Source organism: Haemaphysalis longicornis, unplaced genomic scaffold (genome assembly GCF_048455015.1).
Source record: "Haemaphysalis longicornis isolate Haplotype H1 unplaced genomic scaffold, Haemaphysalis longicornis Haplotype H1 scaffold_8, whole genome shotgun sequence".
NCBI lineage: Eukaryota > Metazoa > Arthropoda > Arachnida > Ixodida > Ixodidae > Haemaphysalis > Haemaphysalis longicornis.
Window position 1 is genome coordinate 125,104,445 of NW_027526445.1, and position 18,236 is coordinate 125,122,680.

General features: G+C 49.0%; 1 protein-coding gene across 4 annotated transcripts in view; it reads left to right on the top strand.

The window, feature by feature from the left end:
• LOC144149815 (equilibrative nucleoside transporter 1-like) overlaps positions 1–18,236 on the top strand; it is a 150,668-nt gene that overhangs the window by 88,703 nt on the left and 43,729 nt on the right. The window contains exons 1-2 of one of the 4 annotated variants that reach the window (XM_077681469.1): positions 10,493–10,638; positions 12,912–13,010. The exons of the other annotated variants lie outside the window; for them this stretch is intronic. Coding sequence (XP_077537595.1) covers positions 10,538–10,638; positions 12,912–13,010 — 200 coding nt within the window. The 5' untranslated portion in view covers positions 10,493–10,537. Of the gene's footprint in view, positions 1–10,492; positions 10,639–12,911; positions 13,011–18,236 lie in introns of those variants that run through there. 4 annotated transcript variants of the gene reach the window in all.

Below are 18,236 nucleotides of genomic sequence, written 5' to 3' on the forward strand. Positions count from 1 at the left end.
AGTGCTGATGAAGAAATTCGGCCAATTTGGTAATTTCGGCAGGCTGTCTGCGAATCGGTGAGGATGGTTACGTGGTCAGGGCGGGATATGGCGGCCAGGGCAATGGCTATTTCTTCGGCGACATCGATTGAGCTTGTGGTAGTAGTGGCGGCAGTGACGCATTGGCCAGTATGAGTGACTACGCTGGCTACGTGGCCGGCGCGCCCAGGGTAGGGGGTAGCATCTGTATATAGGGCGTTGGGGTCTTCGCCGTATCGCGCAGTCAAGGCTCGAGCACGGGCAGCCCGGCGGCCAAGGTGGTACACGACGTCATTCTTTTGCACACGGCACTCTTCCCGCTCGGAGGCCCGCGCTGGGGCGCTCTTGCCTTTGGCTCCACAACTGTGCAGTTGGAGAGCGCGACTGAACCAAGGTGACCTCTCGTTAGTTTGAGAGGGCGGCGAGCTCTGACCAGCACATCGGGGTTCAAGTATTGTGCATCGCGCACCTCTGCTACGGAAATCACACCGGCTTTTTAGTCTTGTCACTCTATTCTTCTTTTTTCAGTAACGGTCGTGTGGTCCCATACCTTTGTTCGTGTCTTAGTCAGCGCAGCGCATTGATTTTCACCGATACATCGGTGGCATTAAGAAATGCTTGCTCCTACCTGATAGGAATGGCAGCAAGTGAGGAGTGCGAAACGTGCGGCACGCCGAAGACGATACGCCGCGTTTTATGCGAGTGCCCACGATACTTGCCTGACAGAAAGAGGCGGAACCTGGAGGAGGAGAAGATTCTGTGTCACTGGCCTTCTCTGTCAACCACTCAGAAGGCGATTAAGGAACTCTTTCGCTTTTTACGGGCGACGAACTTAAACTCTAGACAATAGACTCAAAGCCTTCAGTGGCAATCACTGAACTTTAACGTTTAGTGCTTCAGCGCTGGGCATATCTGTCTGCTCGAATTTTTGTTCATTATTTCGTTTCTCTTTTTTGCCTATGTACCCTTTCCCACGTGCAGGATAGCAAACTAGGCTCTAGCCAGGTTAACGTTCATGCCTTTCTTCAACATCCTTCCTTCCTTCCTTCCTTCCTCCGCACCGACAAGCTCGCCTCTCAATTTTACTACTCTTCAGGAAGAGTAAAGCCCTCGAGTACTAGAAAATTTTAAGCCGCTCTCCAGTCGAAGCTTACACGGGTACAGCCAGGCAATTCTGTGCGGCTGTCTTGTGAGCGACAGCTGGCTGTAATCCTGAATGTACACAAGCCGTGGAACTCGCTTTGGAAAGTGTTAGTAGCGAAGCTGGTGGACAATCCGCACCTGCGTTTAAACCAAAATGATTGCTGTTATTAGGGTTTTCGAGCGTTTCCCAGGGGCATTGGCGTCTCTAAACAAAGACATCCAGGCATCTACAGCGGCAGAGGTGGAGCGTTGTCCCGCGACTGAGGCCACCACGGGGGCAATTTACCTAGGTTTCTGTGGAAGCAGTGCTCAGAGAAGTACGTACGAGCGTCAACAGAGAAGCTTCTCAGAACTGTCACTTTCACTGAGGTATTAATGGATGAAAACGAGAGCCCCATACTGCATCAGTTAAGCGAGTACAAAGACCTAACCGTCGGCGACCTTGGGCAGTGACTTGTCGACCCCACCAGAACTGTGCGACATTTTTATACCTTCGACATGGTAAAAAGCGCACTAGACGGGGATAGAAGAAGAGACAGTGACACGGGACAAGAAGAGACAGTGACACGGGACGGGGTTAGAAGAAGAGACAGTGACACGGGAAGAGACAGTGACACGGGACGAGCGGTCGTCCCGTGCCACTGTTTCTTCTTCTAACCCCGTCTAGTGCGCTTTTTAAGATCTCGAAGTCGTATCACCAACTAGCCCTAATTTCTGCTTTGAATATTTTTATATTTGTTGCGAAAGCGAGCGAGCGAGAGACAGAGAGAGAGAGAGAGAGAGAGCAAACTGGAGGGAAGTCCTTCCAGCAGTCGGATTACGGTATGACAAAGAAAATACAGGGTTTACGTGCCGAGTGGAACAGCTTGTGACGACCGTAGAAGTATTTATTAACTACGGCATGCCTATTTGCGTTTGTCGTTCCCCACTTCGTCCCCACGTTTCCCAGGTTGCAAGGTCTTGTCGGTCATCTGTTGTAGCTGCTATAAAGAGCTCCTTTTGTGCCCTCAATCTGGTTACGTGGTCAGAAAGAAGCCACCTAATCCCTAACAACGTGAATAAGCTTGTGAGCATGGCCATTGAATGCAGGGAACTGCCAGGCGCCCGAAATGACACTGAAAATGGCCGACGTTTTTCTTATCGATTTTATGACGAAAGATGCACGAGAGAAAGAGAGAGAGAGAGAGAGATACATTTATTGAGCATATAAATACGTGGGAGTGGCTCGTTAGTACAAACGTCCAATCGACGTCTTCGCACGCTCTGCGCTCCCCGTGAGCATGACCTGGTATAGGCGAGGTGTGCCCTGGGCAGCGCGCTCACGTTCCCTTCATGGTCGAGGTTAAGGAAAGTGGTTGGCAAGTTTGAATTTTGGCTACATATCCAAACTACGTGTTAAAGGGAGCCTGATTGTCCGCAGAACTTGCATTGAGGTGAACTCTGATTAGGGAATTGCACATGGAGTCGGACCGGGAGAGGAAACGTGTTGGTTTGAAGGAAGCGAAGCTTAGAGACTGTAGGGGTGAATAGATTCTGCATTCTACCCTGAATCGTTGGGTGTGTTCCGAGGACGGGGTGGAGTCAAGTTCTCCTTCGAGAACTTGACCCCTTCGTGGCCTGGTCGCCGAGTGCGCAGGCCGTTGCGTGGGCGATTTCGTTGCCCACGAGGGGATAGCTCGTAAACTCGTAAACTCGTTTAAACTTGTAACCTAGGGCGACTCGACACTTGTCCGTCTCGTCGCAATTTCCGTTTTTCGTCAGTCGTGTTCAAATGAAAAGAATACAGGAATTCGTTTATTTCTCTACTTAAGTGTAAACATGCTTTCACCGAGTTGAATTGCGAATGCATTTGCGATTTGGTCCTGTATTTTCGGTTTTTAATATTTTGATCTTTATGTTTTTTTATCTTCTCACCGACGATGATTGTCAGGTTTTGCTAACAGTAGCTCAACTGGGTAACTTTCGTTTCCTTATTCTTGTTACAATGATGTACACCGATCGCACAGTACACCGATGTACATTGATGTACACTGATGTACACCGATCGCACAGATTCCACCATGCTTCGGTCGTGTGTGCGCGCCCTCCGAAACATGAAAACATCACTTCTTGTAGCTCCACTAGCTAGTACTTCAACAACAAAAGCACAACAATTGAAGATAGGACAAGAAAAGCGACTCCCCCCTCCTCTCCCACCAAATAATGTGGGACAATTTTTTTGGGAGAAGAAAAGCAAAAAAAAAAAAGGATAGCAAAACTTGTGTGTTAATATCAAAAAGCCAATTTCAACCACCACCTGCAAACAAACGAACAGAGAGGCCAACCCACGAACTACGAATAGGTCAAGCTGTTTATCAGGGTTGAAGCCACTAACTCCCCCCCCCCCCCTCCTCATTTCCCCCACCCCTCCCGCTTCTCCTCGACATCCGCCAAAAATGGAAGTGTGAGGCGAAATTTCCAAGAATGAGAAGGTCCGTATTGCCAGTTTCCCTAGTACGGGATCACCTACAACTTAATGCCCGCTTTGACCAGTTCACCTAGTACCAGTTTTCCTAGTACGAGTTGGCTGCGACAAGTGGGCCTGCTCCCAGGTGGAAAGCATTCTCGCGGCTGCGCTATTCACCCGTCGGGCGCCGCGTAAGCTCAACCAGCATGAAAGCAAGCACAAGCTGCGGCCCGCTGCGTGGTTATTCTTCTACCTTTGACCTTCGAGGAAGCACGTTCCGCTGAAGGGCGGGAAAACTGGCCAGTTGAAACACAGTAGCGACTTGTAGATTTTTGTACTCGAACCTTGGCATCAAACGCAGCCAAATCCTAGCGAAGGAACGTCTGCAGAAGGAACGCCGTTCCTGCCGTTCCTTCATAAACCTAACGAGTTACAGTTACAGTTCCACCGATCCTTAATGGAACGGTGGCATTCCTCCACAAATGAACTAGTTCCAGTTCCAGGATCCCTGGCTTTAAGTCAGCGCTCTTCCGGCTGTCTTTCTGTGCCCTTGTTTCTATTCGCGCTGTAGCTATATTTTTTTTATATATACACGGATACAGCCGGTGGGACAGATGGCTTCTCGCGAGAGCATATGCCAGTACACGGAGAGCAACCTACAAGCTCCAGAGCAAGTACGCCGATGAAGGGCAACCAGGAGGTCGCTGCACTTCAAACTTCCACGCGTTGAAGGTTCGGCTGCGACCGGATGCGATCCGTGGAACACGGGATGCAAAAAAAGGAACATTTAAATTCTCGCCACGTGCCTTTGGTGGCATCGACCGTCTTCGCCGCGGTAGTAAACCACTTCCCACTGGCGTGCACTCTTTGTTGGCTAGGTAACGAGATTTTATACCAAAGTGTTAAACAACTTTGGGATCCTACCCTTGCACAAATACATACGCTCAGCGTATAAATATTACACAGCAGGATAGCAGAGTGGATACCGAGGTAGAACGGACTCTTGAGCTAGTTGGTAACTGTTCATCTTGAAGGTGGAAGCGCTGACATAACGGGGACGAAAGTAGAAAAAAACAGAGACGAGACAGCACTAACTCGCAACTATTTGTTTATTGAAAAGAAGCACACAAAAAATGGCAGCATCTACGCGCCGTGGATGATGGCGAGGGTGCGGAGCACGGATACTCGAAATGACATCCAAGTTGCGCCCCTAGTGACATCCTATTTGTGCCCCGACCGCCATTCGATTTGAGCGTGAGTTGCACCTTGATTATTCCCTAAATGAAAGTGCAACTCACGGCTCAAATTGAATTTCGCTTGATTTTCTCTTGATGGTGGTGTGTGCACGGATGGACGCAGACGGAGATTGGGAGGTCCTAAGCTACTCCGCACGCTTCCAGGCGAGGGAGTAAGCCGTTTGACTCTCGGGTACTAACTCACGGTCCTGAGTAGGATGATGATCATAATGATGATGATAAACTAATAAGCTTAAAGCATAAGATAGTAGGTTTAAGCCAATGCTTAAATATTAGTGTTTGTTTGACAACTGTAGCAGCTGGAACTACCGTAGAGCTAATAGATTAAAAAAAAAACATTTACAGTATGTTCTTCCGTTGCAATCGTCTGTTCCGTTGAGCAGACGACAGCCACGCGCAGTTTTCCAATCTTTTAAGAGCGCCAATGCGCCCATAAAATGAAGGCGTTGACACAAAGGTGTAGTGAGTTTTCTCCATTTATTTTTATACCATCATGCTAGAAATTACCACTGTGTTAACCGCAATATATTTCCGTTGCCCTCCTAAAAGGGGAGCCCTGGGGGGCTTTTGGCCACATCGAATTGTTACTTTATTCGTGACGGTGATGCTTTCTCATAGAAACTCGTGCTTCGAGCGACGTACTTGATTCCATCTCCAACGGCTGTTCCTGCACGACTCTTCAGACCAGTGACTTGGCGGCAGTGACAACTCGAGCGGCTGTAATTGCGCTGTATTTTTCTCACCACGTAAGAGTCGCCGCCGCCAGAGACAAATTCGCGTCGAAATATAGTGAAGCGCCTCGCATATGCACTCCCGACTAGAGGTAAGCGGTTGATTTATTGTCTGTGCCACCTATGTATAACGGTATGCAGTGAAATAGGGTCGATAAATATTTCACTGCAGTGGAAAATGAAACGTATATCTGAGAAGCGTATTATTTAAAGGGCGTCAGAAAGATCTTTACGCATTTCCAACAGGAAACTGTTATTGGTGGTGGTAACAACCATCTTTAATTACAAAGGGTACAAAAACACCATGTTACGTTTGACGAATTTTGGTGTGTACGTGAAAGGGGATCGGTTATGGAAACTGGAAGGGGGGGGAGATAATGACTTTAATGGGATAAAGGAAGTGGTGGAGGTTCTCAAGGAAGTTCCGTAGAGCGCGCTGAGCAGATGACGTTCGTCGCTTAGATTAAGAAGACTCGGCTAAGGCCAATCGTTAAGACTCGGTGGGCTTGCCAATTCTACTTTTGTCGACAAAATTAGAATTGTAGAAGTGCAAAAGTAGAACAGTAGGTCCTGTTGTCGACAGTCGGCAAAGCGAGGGCCGTCCAATAGAACATGTGCAGTGTCGTTATTGGCTGAGCAATGTGAACACTCGGGTTCATCTAAACTGTACCGTATATCTCGTAGCGCGGAAATGCGCGTGTCCTTGCCGACACAGTGTTAGTCCTGTGAATGATAGTGTGCCATTCCCTGGGCCAATGCTGAGGACTGCCTGGACGCTTCACACCTAGAGCCGCTCGTCGCTGCGACTACCCTTCCATCTTGAGGCGGGTGTAGAACTCCGAGCTCGAAATAAGTACAGGTTCTTATCTGCTCGCCCTGATACCCAGATGATGGTGATATGACCTAAGTAAGCTCTGGGGGATATGCATGCTCAGACGAAGAGAGGTGAGCCCGGGTGATGCAACTTTGCCCAATTGATTATTCTTTTGCGGCTTGTTGCGCACGTACGTGAGCCTTCCCATTGCCCGATATCCCCGCGTAAGCCCGCATCTAGAAAAAGGTCACAAGACGTCCGCGGGTCCGTAGCGTGCTGACTCGCTGCCGGATATTCAAGGTGACCTCGGAAGTTTCGTCTGCTCGTTCAGCCGGGGTAGGAAGGAGCCGGAGTAGGAAAACGTCACAGATTATTTGAACCGGTCTTGCGTTTCTAGCCATCGAACAGACCGTTGAAGGGCTATCAGCGCGGCCATCTTGAGTGTAGTGTCGTCGGAAAGGTGTATTTTGCGTTTTTCGGGTTGGAAGCACTTATTATAGTAACTTCCCCCATGTTTCGCTAGATGGCGTGCAGCATCGCCCGACGCTAGACTTCCTTTATGTAACTCCACTACAGCATGTACAGTAACTCTAACCGATTCCAGAGCATGTATAACATTTCGAGGAACCCACGTGGTGGTTGGTCAAGAGTTGGCAGTTGAAAACTAGCCTACAGTGACCTGCGTTCTTTTTTTTACCATCGTCGCTTTAAGCTGGGAGAGTTGGGCGCTAAAGGAGTGTGTGGCATCAACTTTTTGCTTTAAACCGATTCAGCAGCCGCGGCCACCGGAAGCCGCCTTCGCTGAGTCACATTTCTCAGTTATTTGCGTTACTTTCCATTACGAATTTCCTTTAATTTGTTTTTCTCGCGATACTTCGTACCACTGTACTCTTCTTAATAAGGCAATAATAACTGACTAGCCTTCGTACCATGCCCTGGTTGATCACCCCTTCTGGCATGCGTCCCCACGCGTGACAGAGATGTGTAGCAGGGATGACACATACGGTGTTGTCATTGCCCCAAGCACGATAGCGCAGGGAAAGGGTTTTGATGATATTATTGGTGATGTTCCTTCGTGAATGGAACACACCCAATCGAGGCATTGGCCAATCGTTCTTTGTAGGATTTACTTCCGTTGCGGAGGCAGCGGCCTCGGCCACCCACATGCGTCGTTCACTTTATAGCCGTTTTATCAGGCCGCCCTGTAACTAGGCCGTGCTGGCTGAAAACCATCAGGTGACTGACAATCGGCCCCTGACTCGTCTTCATACTCGATCGACGAAAAGTACAGACTCAGGTCTCACGGGCAAACTATAGTAATTGCGGCTGAGATCGACTCTCAGGTGATACAAGCCCATGTGGACGCTGGGGCCCACATGGCGTCGTGACAGTGATTCAATGTTCCGCTTATCCAGGTGACACTCAAACGTACGTCTATCAAACACTCTGCACCCTGACGTCTATGCTGGCGTAACGCACAGCCATCCGAGACGGCCTCCACGCGCTAACGCCGGTCCTGGTTCAAGCCTCTGGAGACTTGAAACTGACCCTATGGCATGTATAGTTTCTACGGCGACGGTTCGGGATTTACGCCGCGTAGACAACACCTCCGCAGCCTCAAGAGACATCTACGCAATACTGGAGACATAACCCTGCTCTCTCGGGCTGATGTGGATTCGCCGTAATACGCTCCCTGCGCACATTGCGGCAGATGATAGTACGCGCCGCCCCAGCTTTATTCCACGGCCACTGCCACACTGCCGTTGTTTAAAACAGCACCAGACGAAAATTTCTTCCAGCAGAAGAAATTCCTGCGTCTCGCCACCCCTGCCCTCATTCAACAGCGTGGAACAGACCTCCCCAGTAGGCTTGCTCGCTGGGAGGAGGTCTTGAGACTTCGTGTTGGAGTAGTCCTCTCTCCTGCAGTGACTTGAGTGTGTTCCCCCCGCTACCATGCACCGTTCACCGACACCTGCCCCTCCCGCACACCTCTTGCACAAGTGGCTGGCATGAAATAACGAGAACCCGACGCCTCCGGTCCAAGGATTTCCACCTGGAAGACTTCCTGACCTCCAGCGGTGACTCTGGGAACGCCACCCCCGTTCCCTTCTGCCCTTCCTCCGCGAAACAGGAGTCAACTTGTATTTGTTAAATACGCTCATTTATGCCACAGGGCATATTATCGCATTAAAAACAGTTTTCTTTCTTTATTCAGCTTAGTTTGTTTTTTTGCTTCGTGAGCTGCTCATTGCCGTCACGTAGCCTTCTTGCAGAAGGTTCAGCCGCAGTTTTCTATGCTTGTGCAAGTCACGTCGTCCGCACCGTGTGACGTGCTGCGGCTGGAATCAGCCAGAGAAGAGCATCTTGTAAAACGCATTGTATGTGACGAAACCATAGGATAAAATATGTCTATAGATTTCTCCGCAGGAGTTAGCAAGATGGACGTAGTGGATACGGAAGTTTGTTGCATGGGTTTTTCACTGCGTTTCGATGTGTACCGGGATGGTTACAGTGACGACAGACGAAAGCCTGAGCAAATACGATACGTTCAGCGCTATAAGAACTAACTGAAGATTCATTTGTGCATATTTAAGAATGAGTAAGCAACTCGTCCCTCTCGCTCGTGAACCCGAGGCTCGGCCCGATGCTTGCGCCTCCGTTTTACCGCGCGTGCAAGCGTTGACGGAAGTCACAGAACCTGTACAGACTGCACATAGGCGGGTGGCATGCCACGCTTCGACTTGACGTCACCCTGTCAACGTTTGCATCAATGTGAAAACAGGTCTCCCTTTTTTCGAAGCGAGCTCTCTCCACGCGCTCTCGGTATTCTGTCGTATTGTGGATTTTTACCGTTAGCTTCGTCGACGGAGCAAAGCGAACATTTGGCCGACATTACCTATCTATTGTTTACGCAATAAAAACAGCATCGACTGCCTCTAACGTTACTTGCACCGGAGTGCATGCGGTCAGACGCGAGGCTAGAACTTTATACATTTTTTAAAGGAACCCTGCAACACGTTTTTCAACTTTTTTTGTTATCTTGAATGCTTGCACAACGTAGTCACCCCACACTCCTAGTACTTAGATTAGGGGATCGCAAAGTACCTCAGCCAGAAATTACTGCTCTGTGCCCGTCAGTTAACTTGGAAACTCGCTCAAAAGATTTTTCTCTCTTCCCCGGTCTTGACGTTCTTCGGGGGCCCGAATTACGTCACTGAGGCCATGTAGCGGTGGCTGGCTGGTTTTTCTTCAGTTGCAGCAATGAACGCTTTTCGATAGCAACTTTAAAAATAAACCCACAAAAACAAAGCAGAAACGGAAGGCGTATACCTGGTGCGAGGAGCAAGTCACGCAGTGCCGCTCCGTGCTGGCGATAACTCTAGCTTTCACAGTGCTTCCAGACGCGAAGGAAAGAGTGAAAGCGTTTATCGAAAGTGTTGCAGGGTCCCTTTCAGCACATAGGTTGCGAAAATGCGCGCGTGTTGCAAATAACTAGGTAGTGAAGCCTGGATTGGGGTTTTAGGTGCGTTGGAGGTTGTCCCCCCTCCATCCATCTGCATACGTGCCCGCATACACACGTGCCTTCGTCCAGCCACCATTGCTGATTGGCCTCAGACTGCGGGCGTCACACTTGGTAGCTCCCAGGGCCTTTGTTATTTGGTGGCACTCACTATAAGCTCGCATAAGCACGGCATCGATACATCCCGAAAACAAAAAAAGCGAGAACCATAAATTCGTGTCAAAGCACCCCTAGACAGACGGGAACGACGAGTGCGGGCGTCTATAATAGATAGTGAGGTGACGTGCCGATAACCACGCGTTGTCTCTCGGTCCACAACAACAACAAAAAAAAAAGAAAACAGAAATCTAAACAACCTGCAGGATGAACAACGAAGAAAAATCTGGGTCTAGGTGAGGCCATACGCTCTTACAAAAACAACACGGTGAGTCGTTTTGCGTCAGGGGGAAAACATTGAGAGCAAAAGCCGCCGAAGCAGATTGACGACGTCAAGGTGCCCTCCCCCACCTTTCTCGCCCGGTTACCTCAATCTCGTGTTCGCTCCCCTTATCTCTCGTGCAGTAATTCTTCACCACCCTGTTCTTTTAGACGCTAAATGACCGTTCCATAATGAGGGCCGTAACAAGAACTGCCCTGCTGCACGGGCGCTCGCTCGCCTCGTTCGTCTGTCTCAGTTACCCTTCGTACTCCTGGGTTTACGGCATGAGGAGGTAGGTGTGCCGCAAGGCGCCTCACTGTTCCCGACGCTCTCGCTTTTGCTCTGCTCGTTCCGGCTGTTGGATATCATGCAGTGTCATAGGGCTTCTGCATTGAAAAGTTGTTTAAAAAAATGTAGCGCGAGATTGGAGACAGGTGAACGTGGAAAACATTAGTCTCGTGCCGCTAGCTTCCTTACTTCCTTTTGCGTGTTTTAACTACCGCGTCATAACGAGCAACCATGTATTTAAAGGCATTTGTATTAGCTCTTCGATTCGAAAATAATTTTCCTAGCGTCCCTGAGCGCAATATAGGGGGTGACGCATGAACTAGAACATTTACCTAGGAACGCCTTCCTAAACTCTTTTCGGTCGCAGTGGCAGCAGGCGGTAGTTCGTTTTTATGATCCCCGAAATATTAAGTTGTCTGACTTGAATATCCAGCCTTCGCGTACGTATGAGCCGTCCTATTGACAGTGAGATGCATCCTATCAGTAAAGCGAGCGCTACTGTACGGCATCTTTGAGGCGATTGAGCTAAAACAATTCTGATTAGTTCAATATATTTTATAGTAACGAAAAAAAAACGAAACGAAGTAACGAAAAAAAGTAACGAAAAAAAAACGTTTAATTTCATGCAGTGAATACGTATGAGAAAAAGAGTGGATGAAATATTAAAATATCGCGATATCTGCCCCATCACTTACACTTTTTCTGCTTAATTAGTAAGGACAGCTTAGGCGTACATCCATAACGGGACTAGTACAGTTCCAAGCGCACTTCAGGGCAAATGTACCGAGGGAAGGTAGGGACTATTTAAAAGACGATCGGCCGAGAGATTTCACGAAAAACTTCATAGTAATTTAAATTATGTGCGATTGAATTCGGTTGAAGTACCGAAATACTTTTTTTCCAAGTGATCAGATAAAAATGGCTGATCATATAGCTTAGACTTTGCACGATAGTTATGGAGACCAGATTTAACGAGACTGCGATGGTAGAGGAAAGAGCGGTCTTAAGGCACTTAGGCAAAACGGATGCCGCATTCTAATAGTAAAAAATCCTTCAGTTCGCAGCTTTTGCCAACAAATATTATCTCGGAAAACTGTAAGCCTTTTGGCTGTTTATAACCTCGTAGACGTTTGCCGACCCTTTGTTTTTGACGAGAACAATGAATTAAAGTTCGTCATGAAAGACAGGAAAAAAAATTCTTCAAGGCGTTAATTCTGGACTTCTTGGCAAATGAAGAAGAAAAAAGAGCAGGAGGGAATGTCCTCAATTCTTGTCTAGGCAAAATTAATTTCGAGGGGTGTGATCGGAGCGGCTATGCACTACGCCCCTTTCAGCGCATCAAAGAACAAGTTGGGTTAGGTGTACGTTTCTTGTTATTATTATATTAGGTTTCCCGCGTAGTTAGTTTGATTAGGCTTAGGTTACGTTAGTATGGTTAGGTTCGCTGCGTCGAAATTTGCGTACATTCGCACAATCGGAGCGGTAGCAACCTTGGTATTATGGCGGAATTTAGCGGCACGTAACAAGAAGCTTATTCCTTTCTGCTAATTCTGTTCCGTTAACTCGACAAAAAAAAAATTGGCTGCTTTCGTTGTGTTCCGCAATTAGGGTGGGAGGGGCCATGAACACAACATAAAATCTTGTTCGATTTGGAAGAACTAGCCTTTGGTAACCTACTTAGCTCCGTTCCAGCCATTTTTAAAGAAAAAAAAAGAGCCAGAAATATTTAAACACTTTTAAATTTCGCGCCACAGTGACGTAATACGGGAAGGAGTGACGTAATACGGGCCGGCATGAAAGGCGTAGTCATCAGTGTGTTAGCGGAACGCTAACATTCAAGTGATATCATAAAGAGGAACCAGAGGCCCCACTGCAATCACCCAGTCATGTTTCTTGGCTGTGGCTGTGGTCGGCGACCGCCAATGGCACAGACAAGATCTTGTGACGTCATAGAGGAATCGCCCGAGACTGGCTGGGGAGTCGTTACTACTTCATAAGTTTTCTTCAATGTCTCGATTTTTCGTTCAAAGTTTGCGATAAAATCTGTATCGTTGCTATCGAGACAAAGCAGGCTTTTTAGTTAAACAGGCTTGTATTTTGTGTTCATGGCGCCCTTTAAGCAAACAAAAAAGGACAAGACAGGACGGTGCGGTCGCCCTAACGATCATGCGGCATAGGGCGGTGCGTGCAAAGCAGGGCAGTGCTCTATAGTGCTTCGCATGGCTGTTTCCACCGGGTAAAAACGAAGCAAGAGCGAAGAAAACATGTTGGTTGCAGATCTTTGGAAGCGCTCGACGCCAGCGCCGAAGAACTCCAACGGCTCAACGATGTGGGGCCGACCGTGGTCATACAGCGGGCGAACGGACTGGAATTACGGTATTTGCGTCTGGGTGCAATTTGGCCTCCGACCTGTGACCCCCCCCCCCCCCCTTTTTTTTCTTTCTTTATATTTGCAATGACAGATTTCTGTCCACCCGATCCGAAAATTCGCGGCGTAGGATTCTTCACTGCGAAACCCATTCAAAGCTTTCTTAAATTAATGAAGGGACCATGACCTGGTTTGATGAAAACCAAACGAAACTTCTATGATAGCCTTTTAATAGGGAAGCTAGTCACGTTGTTGTCCGTAAGCAGAACAATACAGTTGAAACGCAAGTTGAAACGTGGCAAGTTGAAAAGCTCCTCCTTGATTGTCTTGCGTCTAATCCGGGTTGTCTTCCTTCAGACAATAAGGGATCTCTCAAAGCGGAGACTTCAAAACTGGCAAAACTAACAGTTCCACCCAATTGATTGATTGATTGATTGACTGATTATAGGGTTTATTGATTGTAGGTTTAACGCGCCGACGCAACGCAGGCGATGAGGCACGCCGTAGTGGAGGGCTCCGGATTAATTTTGACCACCTGGGTATCTTTAACGTGCGCCGAAATCTCGTGCACACGGGCGTTTTTGCTTTTCGCCTCCATCAGAAAAGCGGCCGCCGCGGCCGGGAATCGAACCCGCGACCTCGTGCTCAGCAGCGCAACGCCTTAGCCACTAAGCCACCGCGGCGGGTGATTATTGGGTTTAACGCGCCCACGCAACATGGGCTCTGAGGAGCGCCGTAGTGGAGGGCTCCGGATTAATTTTCACCACGTGGGGATCCTTAACAGGCGCCGGTACCTCGTCCACACAGGCGTTTTTGCTTTTCGCCTCCATTAGAAAAGAGGCCGCCGTGGCCGGGAATCGAACCCGCGACCTCGTACTCAGCAGCGCAACCGGCGCAACGCCTTAGCCACTGAGCTACCGCGGCGGATAACAGTTCCGCCCGAGTTGTTCTCTCCCTCGGCTGCTCATGTCGCTTCTCGACACTCACAGACACGCGACGTTCTCGAAGCACCCGAGAGATAATAGTGAAGTAATCAATTTTCCCCATTTTTTTTTCGCGATTTAAAACCATACTCTAAAATGTGCTGGCATGCCCTCGAATTGATGGGAAGCTGCTGGTGCGCTCTGAGCTTGGGAAGTCTCATATCTCTGTCACTTATCTTCGAAGTTGATGTCTCAGTCTCGTATCTCTGACAAAGGACCATCTCCGCCACATACCTCGGTCATATTTATGTGAGACTGGCCTCATATCTCCGACACTCAACTCTGGGGTAAAGGTAGTAAACATTCGTTGCCCTCGAGTCAGTGGCTTAGGCCAAGGTGAACTGAAGAGTGAGGCTTCTCTTTTACTATACATACGTTGACAGAGAGAGAAATAATTTAATAGTCCAGGTTGAGAATCAGGGCAGATACTACCAAGAGCCTACATCGCCTCTTCAGTGATATGAGCATGAAGCAGGACAACCTTTCGTGCGTCCCAAACGCTACTTGATTGCGGGGGAGCCAGCCTAGTCTTCCAAGAGGAGATGTGCGAGTGAGTGGCCGTCCCAGTGGTGGATCCCCCAAGGATCCCGCGGGGTAACGCTGCCAAGCCAACACAATTTATTTATTTATGCAGTTATTTATTAAAACTGTTTTATTCCCGGATACACAAACATTTAGGCGACGTCATATCCGCCACGGAAGTAACGCCAGGAAACGAAGCAAGCGGCCTGTGAAGGGTGCACCCCTGCACACAGGTTCTTATTGCGGGGAAGCAGCCTTTACTACTGAAGAGTACGTTGTACTTTGGGTTTTTCGTTTTCTGGTTTTATATTTTAACACAAAAGTGTTTTATGCCGCGATACCCCAAGATTTCACTGACGTCATATTCGTCACGGAAATGACGCCATTACACCTTTGCCGAAGCCACCCGCCAGCAGGACGTCGCTCGCCAAGCACACCCACAAGACAGCTGCCGAACCGTAAATCGTGCTCAGCTGCAGATTTCGCTGCAGATTTCACTTTCGTGTTTTACTGATTCCTATGACAGAGGAATCAACCACAGTTTGTTATTGATTGATTGATTGATTGATTGATTGATTGATTGATTGATTGATTGATTGATTGATTGATTGATTGATTGATTGATTGATTGATTGATTGATTGATTGATTGATTGACAGCGGTATCCTCTTTGTATTGGGGCGATGGCGTAGGTCAGCTCACAGAAGAATCCATCTATGTTTACTTCTAGCGCTGCTATTAACGGGTGGCCCGAACATACGATGGTAGCTGCCCTAGGCTGTATACCGCAGTAAAGATGGTTATGGTTCGTTTCCCCGAACTCCGGTGTCGATCAGGAACCCAATCGCCCGGTGTCCGGTTGATTTGGCAGGAGGCTGGCAGGGCGATGGTGTTGAAGTTCTTGGAGACGGCGGTCGAATTGACGAACTCAAGGCGTTGGGGTTGATTAAATGAAACGAAGAGTTTATATGCAGCTATTTACAGTAGGATAACTGGGTACATGAGTAATAAGGACGAAAAACTTCAAACTGCAGCTAGACGCTAGCTCCGAGTGCGCACAAATCACTCGAGCTCCTCAACTTCGTCTAACTCTTCTATTCTCGGAGCGTATACAAACCACTCGAGAAACGACGGCCGAGACTCTGTCTCGCCGCAAGATCCGTCTAGTTGCCCGGTACGGCGCTGTACCCTAAACCTCCGACGCGATCTTAACCTCTAGCCTAGGGGGCTCACAAATCCCAACCTAGCTTTAACGGTCGAGACTCCGTGTCCCGCCAAGAACTGCCCAGCTCGGCGCTCAGACGAGAACGATTTCCAACGGCCAAGTTCAGCCTTATAACACATCGAGATCACCCTCTCTCGGGAACGCCCCTGTAGCGTTCGTACACGCGTAAGGGAGTGCCCAAATTCACGTAGACAGCTGTCACTCAGCGCGCTACGGAATATTCAATGAGGCGCCGCCATCTTTGGGTCAACGGCACGCTCGCGGACGAGCAGGTGCGCGCGAACCCACGGGGTGAGAGCGAAAGGCGGCGACAGTGCACTATGCCGCCCGGGGCGCGTTAACAATGGTGTCTCGCGCAGCGCGCGCTTCGACGCCGGTAATTCCACCATCTCCGCACGTCACGTCGACGGTTCTCGGAATCCGGCGGCGCCGTCTGCTTTCTCAATGGGGGATTATCCCCGTGGTATTCGATGGGCCAGACAATCCGTCTCCCGTGCGCGCCGTGACGAATCGGCGACGGCTGCGGCGTAGAGTCCACAGTGCTGAGCCCCCAGACAGAGTGGTGGGTTCTCACGCGCAGCCCGGGCGCCTGGCCGCTGATCTCATAAGTGGACCTTACAACCGCTCTGTGCTCTTCTTCCACCAGCACCCTAATCTTCTTTTAGTCACCTCTTAAACTAACTGTCTCTGTGCTACCTTTCAACCCTAGGGCTTCGGTAAGGGCCACAAATATAGATTTGGACGAATACAATTACATTCCAGCCAAATGTGTCGAACGCGTACCAGCAGTGCATACCAGCCTTCCCTCCCTTCCCATCTACACTTCACACAAGGAAGGAAGGACGTAGAAGAAAGGCAGGAAAGTTAACCTGGCTAGAGCCTAGTTTGCTATCCTGCACGTGGGAAAGGGTACATAGGCAAAAAAGAGAAAGGAAAGAATGAAGAAAAATTGAAGTTGACAGGTATGCCCAGCGCTGAAACGCTAAACGTTCAAGTTTAGTGATTGCCGCTGAAGGCTTTCTGTCTATAGTCTGGAGTTTAGGTTCGTCGCCCGTAGAAAACGTAAGAGTTCGTTAATCGCCTTCTGAGCAGTTGACAGAGAAGGCCAGTGACGCAAAATCATCACATAATCCACCGCACCGTACTGCCTCCCCGAGTTGTCACTCTGGATCCGTCTTTGGCGAGGCTTGGGGAACATAGCGGTGACGTTAGTGCACTGCTCGATGTAATTGGACTGGGCGCGAGCCTGCAGAAGAACAGTTTGGGCCCCTGTGTGATGGAGGCTAGGCGAGCGCATGTTTGGCGTGGGAGGCGAGAGCGGAGAGTGATGTTTTCTTTTGTAATCGAATTTGATACGTATGCCTCTTCAGGAGGCTGGAGATAGTGATAAAGTGTAGGTATCTGAACGTATATGTATGCGTGCCAGCAGTGTGGACGGCCATGAATGTGAGAGAGGTTGCTCTCTACCCAGGTTTATTCTGTATATGTATATGTCTGTCAGTTGGCGTATTCATGGGAGGTTGTGGCCATTACTACACCAGGGTGGCCAATCCTGCTCTGGTGAGGGGGTGCATTGCCGGCAATGGTCGCCGGGGTCAGGCCGCACCCCAAGCCCCTTTGTGCAATTCCATCAATACGCGGATTTTTTTTTTAATCCGGTGGGAATTGTCCGGCACCGGGATTCGAACCACGGTCCTTCTGCACGCGAGACGGGTGTTCTACCTCTACGCCATCGCTGCAAACTCGGGGGACGAATTGCAAAGCATGCTTTCCGCACTGGGCCAACACTGGGCCATCTGCTTAGCGGGCTCGATAAAAATACTGATGACGTCGACGCTCCCCCATATTTCTTCCGTGCTGTAGAGAATGGCATGCTGTTGGTTAGAACGTTGTTTCCACACCAGAGATTTAGCAAAGCCTACATAAATAATTACAAAGCATGCTTTCCGCACTGGGCGAACAGAGTAGAACCGTGGGACTGAAAATTAATATGCAGAAACCTAAAGTAATGATCAATAACCTCGGGACAGCACAGCGGTTTGACATAGGTGGCGAGGCAGTGGAAGTGGTAAGCGAATATATCTACTTAGGCCAAGTTGTGACCCCAGATCCAAACCATGAGGCAGAGATAATTAGAAGGATCAGAATGGGGTGGGGTGCATATGGCAGACATTCTCAGATAATGAATAGCAGCCTACCATTGTCGCTGAAGAAGAAAGTGTATGACAGCTGCATCTTACCGGTACTCACCTACGGGGAGAAACTTGGAGGCTCACTAAGAGGGTTCAACTTAAATTGAGAACAACTCAGCGGGCAATGGAGCGGAAAATGATAGGTGTAACATTAAGGGACAGGAAGAGAGCGGAGTGGGTCAGGGAGCAAACTGGTGTTAAAGACATATTAGTAGAAATTAAGAAGAAGAAATGGACGTGGGCAGGACATGTAATGCGAAGGCAAGATAACCGTTGGCCATTAAGGGTAACAGAATGGATCCCTAGAGAAGG